The sequence below is a fragment of the Hyperolius riggenbachi genome, chromosome 7, assembly GCF_040937935.1.
Source record: "Hyperolius riggenbachi isolate aHypRig1 chromosome 7, aHypRig1.pri, whole genome shotgun sequence".
Lineage (NCBI taxonomy): Eukaryota > Metazoa > Chordata > Amphibia > Anura > Hyperoliidae > Hyperolius > Hyperolius riggenbachi.
This window is the reverse complement of record NC_090652.1, coordinates 242893902-242902091: the sequence shown is the minus strand read 5'-3', so window position 1 is coordinate 242902091 and position 8190 is coordinate 242893902. Positions and strand designations below refer to the sequence as shown.

The window sequence follows — 8190 nt, the reverse complement described above, 5'->3', positions numbered from 1 at the left end:
ATGGACGTATGTCTTTTTTTCAACCCAAATAACTATGTAACTATGAATAGAAAACCTTGTCACATTGGCAAAGCTACTGAGTATTTTGAACGCTATTCAGAACGCACAGGGCTACAAACCTTTACCACATAATAGGCAATTGTGTTAAAAGAAGGAATATTCTGAAGCTCAGCTCACTAGTGACTCTTTTTGGGTACATACTGAAGTGTTAAGAATATTGCACAGAGCAATATCATTTAGCTGCTGTTTTAGGACTTAAGTCCAAGCAGGGCCGCCATCAGAAATTTTGGGGCCCCTCACAAATCATCAGTCCGGGCCCCCCCCCCCCCCACACAAACTGAGAAATGTGCGTAGCCATTACATGTTGGCAGAGCTAGTTGGAGGCTTGCTGTCCACAAATTAATCACGAATAACCACGGTGGATACTCGTGATTCAAGTTAGCTCTAATTGCCACAGCTGAGTGGCTAGATGCGGCGGGGTTAATTACCCAGAACGCCGTTCTCCACCCAGCGTTTCAACGAGGTGCAAGTGTCCGAATGGACGCGTTGCAAGCCTCGATATCGAGCACTTCCTCCTTCAAGCCGGAAGGAGGAAGTGCTCCATCATTTTTTTAGAACCTCCCAGTTTTATTTTCTGTTTAAAAAAGCTAAAAAAGTAGGTTTAATGCTATTGTCTCATATGGTAATGATTCAGCTTTTCCCATAGTCTCGCAGTTAGCAATCATGAGGCCCCCAACAAACCATGAGGCCCCCAACAAGACAAATTCAGCAATCATGAGGCCCCCAACAAGACAAATTCAGCAATCATGAAGCCCCCAACAAGACAAATTCAGCAATCATGAGGCCCCCAACAAGACAAATTCAGCAATCGTGAGACCCCCAACAAATCATGAGGCCCCCAACAAGACAAATTCAGCAATCTTGAGGCTCCCAACAAATCATGAGGCCCCCAACAAGTAAAAATTCAATCATTAGGCCCCCAACAAGACAAATTCAGCAGTCATGAGGCACATAAATAGACAGCATTTCACATAAATAGGCAGAATGCCCCCTTATTATGGTAGACACCTCTCACCTGGATTCTGACAGGGACCCCCAGGTTAGGTAGTGAGTGACATGGAGCCCTTTAGGCAGTGAGTGACATGGAGCCCTTTAGGCAGTGAGTGACAGGGAGCCCTTTTAGGTAGTGAGTGAGTGACAGGGAGCCCCTTTAGGTAGTGAGTGAGTGACAGGGAGCCCCTTTAGGTAGTGAGTGAGTGACAGGGAGCCCCTTTAGCAAGTGAGTGAGTGACAGGGAGCCCCTTTAGCTAGTGAGTAAGTGACAGGAAGGCCCTTTAGCTAATGAGTGAGTGACAGGGAGGCCCTTTAGCTAGTGAGTGAGTGACAGGGAGGCCCTTTAGCTAGTGAGTGAGTGACAGGGAGGCCCTTTAGGTAGTGAGTGAGTGACAGGGAGGCCCTTTAGGTAGTGAGTGAGTGACAGGGAGGCCCTTTAAGTAGTGAGTGAGTGACAGGGAGGCCCTTTAGCTAGTGAGTGAGTGACAGGGAGGCCCTTTAGGGAGTGAGTGACAGGGAGTCCCTTTAAGTAGTGAGTGAGTGACAGGGAGGCCCTTTAAGTAGTGAGTGAGTGACAGGGAGGCCCTTTAGCTAGTGAGTGAGTGACAGGGAGGCCCTTTAGGGAGTGAGTGACAGGGAGGCCCTTTTAATAGTGAGTGAGTGACAGGGAGGCCCTTTAGGTAGTGAGTGAGTGACAGGGAGGCCCTTTAGGGAGTGAGTGAGTGACAGGGAGGCCCTTTAGGGAGTGAGTGAGTGACAGGGAGGCCCTTTAAGTAGTGAGTGAGTGACAGGGAGGCCCTTTAGCTAGTGAGTGAGTGACAGGGAGGCCCTTTAAGTAGGGAGTGAGTGACAGGGAGGCCCTTTAAGTAGTGAGTGAGTGACAGGGAGGCCCTTTAGGTAGTGAGTGAGTGACAGGGAGGCCCTTTAGCTAGTGAGCGAGTGACAGGGAGCCGCCCCCCCAGCCGCTGCCGCCGTCGTCGTCGCCGCCTCCGCTGCCTCCCCTACCTTGCCAGTGAGTGCTGCCCAGCGTCAGACCTCAAGATCAGCGGCGACCCGACCAGAGCGGGCGCTGGACGCACCCGCTCTATATGCGGAAGTGACGTCACTTCCGCATATCAGTGCGGGCGCTGGGTCCTAGCGCCCGCACTATTGTCGCCGTCTGATCGGGGTCTGACTAGGTGGAGGCGGCGGCGGTTAGAGGGATGGAGGGAGGGAGGGAGCAGCGGTCATGGGGGGTTGAGCGGCGGCCGGGCGGCACCCGCCAGGGCCGCGGCGGGGATGGGGCCCCCCTGCAGGGCCGGGCCCGTGACGGGAGTCACGGATGTCCCCCCCTGATGGCGGGCCTGAGTCCAAGTACCTAACTATCTGATCAAATTACATTTTGGACCAAAATTTGCTGTATTTTCTACTCATGCTTGCAGTTAATGACTTAATGTGTACATAGTTTGGGGCACATTGATTCTTTGCACGGAAATTTGGTTAAAAAAAAAATTCTCACAGCACCTCACCCTACTTTGTGCATACCATAATTCAGCTGCTTAGTAAAAAAAAAATCTCAGAAAGCACTAAGCTGAATTTGTGGCCCTATGATATTGTAGCTTCAGCTTCCCGTACCCTAGCTACTTCCTGTACACAAGACTTCCGTTACCCAGTGGCCCCAGCATTGGTTTGTTACACCAAAGAATGAAAGTTGGGCTCAGGAGAGCCACAGAAGTTTGGGCGCCGCCATAGGTGCCCATACAAATATTGTTTTAGAAGGAAATTTTGGAGCCGAAGGCACCCTGTGAATAGCAGCCATTGGTGCCGCCTGCTATGCAAACTGTGGCTACAAATAACGGGCTCCCAAATTTCCTCCTATAAATGGTATCTGTATGGGCACCTATGGCGGCACACTATTTTGCATTTGTTTGGGGGGGGGGGGGGGGTGGTTACGGTTAGATGTGCAGGGAGGGTAGTTGAGGTTAGGCATGGGGGGGGGGGAGCAGTAAAGGTTAGGCATGTGGGGTTGTGTGGTTATGGGTAGGTATTGTGGGGGATAGTTAAGGTAAGGTGTCCAGGGGGTGGATGTGGTTAAGGTTATGCATATGGGGTTGTGTGGTTAAGGGTAGGTGTTGTGGGGGTTGGTTAAGGTAGGGTGTTCAGGGGGTGGGGATGGTTAAGGTTAGGCATCAGAGGGATAGTGATTACGGTAAGGTATAATTAAAGGGTGAGTCCTGTGTTAGAATAGGGTTAGGTTTCAGTCTAGAAAAATATCAGTACCATTTACCGATGATTTTCTATAGGAATTTGCAATTCACAATAATAGAATATCAGTAAATTAACTGATATTCTACTAGCCGATATTTTAAGCACCCAAATTTTCAGGCACCATTTTTCACGTGAGACTGTTACACGCTCCTTAATCAGGATTGTGAAAAGTAAAGGGGATGTAACTTTACTATCATTACCCTCTTTAGTGAGCCAAAAGAAGAGAAACTTGGAGCAGTTATGTTTGTTTTTTTCCTGCTTTAAAAACATGCTTAGGTTTTTTTCTTTAAAATGGACCTGAGCTCTTGCACAGGACAGAAGGAAGACAGAGAAATGTACCCTGTATGTCTTTAGAGGGTTTCGCCTGTCTAATTCCCCCTCATCTGTGTCTAATCACAAGTTGTCATTTGATCTCTCCACTGTGTCACCTGACTGCCACAGCAAATAAGCTCCTTTGAAAACACATGATGTTAACAATATGTCTGCTTCCATGAGGGCAGGAAATAGAAACGCTGCAAATTTATTGTATTTATTTGTATCAGCTGTAACAAAGAAATGTTTTTTTTTAAATGCTGTTGCTTATATTTTAGAGCAGAAAGGAAGTTCAGGTTGGCTTTAAAATAAAAGCTAGTCTAGTGGAGGTAGGGTAGGTACTCTTTATAGTAAAGAAGTTTGATGACAACTGATAAGGAAGCTTTGACACAGGTGTAAACTATCGTATCCACTGAGCACCCTGAATGGAACTAATAAAACACTTTAGACTGGAGTTGAATTTAAAATGGATAAACAGAAAAAGACACTCAACAAGGATTGGTTGGTGCAGAAAACACGCTTTATTGCAATCAATGTACTATCTCCAAGAGGTTCAATAAATAGATAATACTACTGACACAATAAATACTACATGACAGAGCAACGGTAAATTATTGCAAATTATTGGGCTTTAGAAACGTGTGATTTCAACAGCCTGAGTGGCTGTGGTACTTATTCTTGTTAGCCCTGTTGTCATTACATGTAATACCTTCTACACTACTAAACACACAATCACTGCACCCGTGAACCTCGAGGAGTATGGCCACTGATCCTGCACACGAGTCTCTGAACTTGCTCCAATGAGGGTATGGCCAGGTGATGTTACTTGTGGGAACAAGTTGAGGGAGTCGACGTGTCAGAAAAAGGGCAGAGAAAGATGTTTTGAACAAAGTGTTGGCCGCTAACACTTTGCTCAAAGAAGAAATAGTCTCTGTTGTACAGTAAACAGTCGTCATCGGTCAATAATGTAGATATTACAGTGCTGCCTACAGGAGGGTAGTTGCTGACAACACCTAATATTTAGCATTATTTAAAATGTTAGCACAGTTCGTATGTAGCATCCTCTTTTGGGTGTAAGTCTTCAACAGGGAGTTTCTCAACCTGCTGAGGTAATCTTAGTCATCAACATGATGTTGAGGCACATAGTTTAATGGTAGACAAGGTATTCGCTTCCTAAGAAACTTTCTCCTGCCCACCGTTCGTTCCATTGCATCTTTTTTAAAACGTCACAAAATATATGGTACAGAACTCGATAACCGGTCAACTCGGCTATATACAGTATGTACATGTCATAAAAATGTTTTAGCCTCTTAAGTCAAATAAGAGTTAGTCATAGTGTAAATCTATGGACTTTGTCTTATAAAGGTAGGTACAAAAATAGTTCTCTATTTACAAATCGGTTCCAGTCCTTATGAATCACTTGTAAGAATACAAGTGAGTGTAAACGATTGATCTCTTAATGTGTTCGAACATTAATATACACAGAAGCACTATCTGATCCAAAATCATTGGACAGATTCAGTGTGTAGTGTCCCCCGTCTTTCCTTTGAACATCCAGGATGGTAAGGGTCGTCAGATCTTCAGAGGTTTCAATATGAACGCGGCCCTTTTGTTCATCTGTAGGAACAGATTTGCCAGCCTGAGACCAAGCAACATCTGGGGTGGGTTCTCCAGAGAAGGCGCAGGCAACAGTAAGAACCTTTCCTGCATCTATGCTGACATCAGATGGAAGGGCTTCGATTTTAGGTGAGCTCCCTTGGAGTAGAGAGAAGAATAGGAATTAATTCTAGCTGAACTTATATGAGGGTCATCCAAAAAGTATCAGCCGCTTGCTTTAGTCTGCCATGCAAGTTTTTCTTTCAGTGTAATTTAAATTGTTTCTGATTAATCTCCCCTCTCCCTGCACCGCTCATCATGTGACTGCAGAATGTCAGTAACTGTTTGTTCAGCAGGAGTAACATAACCCCCCATCCCCAATCCCTCTAACTCATAGGTGAGGCGTGTGATGCTACTACAACAAAGGGATTGAAAACCTTGTAAAATGCTTTAAGAAGGTGATTATGTGGAGAAATAATCAGAAGATACATAGGTCCTTATTCAATTTCCTTTTTCTCCTAGGAGATAATTTTTCATCCTCCATTTAAAACATAAAAACAAAACTTTTTAGCACTCTGCAATTGAAAAAGTATCAAAAGCTAGGTTAAAAAAAAGTACTGACTAAAATATTAAGAGGCTTAAAAGGCATTTTATTGATAAAATATCACCTAGGAGAAAAAAAATAATTAAATTAGGGACAGTATGTCTAAAATAAACAAATTATAGTTTTCCTTAATTGATAAAGTGAAAATGGCTGTTTCTTTCCAGATAACCCTCGTATCAAGGTTGAATACTGACTAAATAATTTACAAATAAGCAGAATATTCCTTTTTTAAGGATGCTAGTTGTATTACTATTATAGTTTACAGAAGGAAAGTGATGCCATTAGATATATACAATACTAAAAAGAAAAAGTCTTCTACCTAGCAGAATTAAAAAGTGGGCAAAAATGATACTTTACTAAAAGAAATAAACAAAAATCAATCTATTTTTTATAAATTTGGTGTTAAAGTAGAAGCTGGTATGCTTTTTTTTTGTCTCCTACTTCATCTATATGAATTACTTTTTGAAAGCCAGATAATTAATTAATCATAACCATACAGATGTATCCTCAACAAAACCTAAAATGGTAAATTCAGTTTTAAAACAAGCTGCATGTTGCTTATAGTAACATCTATCCTAAAGGTTCATACACACACTAGATTAAACTTAGTTGTGGTGGCCAATTAAAACCACTTTGAGCGAGAATCTAGTATGTGTGCACGTGACCCTGATGCATAGATCATCTCGGTGGCCTGCCAGATCATTTTTTCCAAGAGCACCCCGAAACTAAAGTTCTCCCACTATAACCCTCCCACTCTGTAGTGCACTGCCCATTGTCCCTCTGCCTCCCTCCATAGTAAAAGAACGCATTGCCAGCCTGCAGGCTAGGGACGTGTCTGTACAACCTCGGCCATAAGCTGTCACCCAAGGGATCATGGCCTCGATTCATCAAGACTTATTGAATCAATTACCGACAGCTCGGTAAAATACTGAACTCGATAAGTTGATTTCAGGATTCATCAAAGTTATCTACAGCTGTTAGCAAGCATTAGGTAATGATGCGATCAAACAGAAAAAGTGCAATTCATGAGAATGAAAGTGGGAGTGATTTAGTGTTAAATTTAGGATTAGTTATCTCCTTCACTGCTCTGACGTTATTCCTGTCAGATCATTGCTGACAGAGAAGATGGAGCCATTTGAAATGGTTATGTATCAGCTGAAAGTGATTCAAAGGTGCAGAAGGGCAAGAATAAGGTCTAAAACCATATCAATTTGCAAGAGAATGGATTTATTTGCTATACCAGGACATCTGCATTTCTCTTAAATCATCCTGTAAGAGAACACAGGCAGTGCCAGGGTTAACTAATTTGCTAGCTGCACTACATTTTTTCATAAAAGGCTCCTATCAAGCCGTAGCTGGCGAAATTGTGGGATTGTCCCAAGCCACTTCCAGAATCCTGGTCCTGGTGTTAAGCCCTATCCGGAATGTTGCTACCTGGTGTTCAAAGGACTGCCTTTTTACCCACAATTCCACGGGAATCTTATGGTCTTTTGTTAAATTACCGCTGTAAAATGGAAATATCAAAACGTTACCGAATGGTTACCGCATTGTTATCGATATTTTATCGAATTCACACCGAATGCGGAAAAACCTTGATGAATACAACTAGAAATCAATAAACTTCGAATTCGGTAATTTAACAAACTGGAAAAAGTTATCTCAAAGACAATGATGAATCCAGGCCCAAGTCCCCAACCCTGCTGGAAAAAAGGTGTGTATGCGGCTTAATTATAATCCATTAAAATGTTTGATTAAAATACTACATCAGGGTTGTCCAACATATGTCTTGAAGGCCAAAACCTGACCCCAACTTGTGTTTATGTGTCTCTCCTTGCTTTCGCCACTATCCCATAAAGTTTTTCCATACTTTATTGGCAAACTGTGCAAAAGAAGGTCTGCAATTGAGCAGCCTAACAATTCTTCTGCACAGTTTCCCCAAACTTACATTCCTTCAGGGGGCCTCCAAGCCCTCCATCTTCTTCCAATGTGTAAATGCCATGGCTGCAAAGACATGGACACTATCATCCACAAACTAAGCATGAATGGGAAGAGTGGGAGTGGCACTAGATGGGTAGAGGAACATGCAGGAAGCATGGCCATGAGAGTAAAAGAACAAGGCCACCACGGCACTTCAGCTTTTGCATTTTTAGCAGCATTGGTGCTCTTAGATCCAGAAGGAGGAGTCATGAAGGAAAACAACTGTTATTAGTTAAGTATATTTTTTACCCCAGGCTTTACCTATAAACATTTTGCTTAGTTGTCAACAAAGACAAATTGATTAGTATAGACGTATTAAATTCTCTATAAATCTGAATAGTTAAGTGATGTGAAAAAAGACAAAGCAAAATCGTCTCCTTTTACAAGAGTAAGGGCAGTAT

The 8190-nt window shown here is 43.2% G+C and overlaps 1 protein-coding gene across 1 annotated transcript in view; it reads right to left on the bottom strand.

Moving 5' to 3' along the window:
- Positions 1–4110: 4110 nt before the first annotated feature.
- Positions 4111–8190, bottom strand: part of TTN (titin) — a 365525-nt gene continuing 361445 nt past the window's right edge. Inside the window, exon 290 of the mRNA XM_068247374.1 lies at positions 4111–5367. Coding sequence (XP_068103475.1) covers positions 5069–5367 — 299 coding nt within the window. The 3' untranslated portion in view covers positions 4111–5068. The remainder of the gene's footprint in view (positions 5368–8190) is intronic.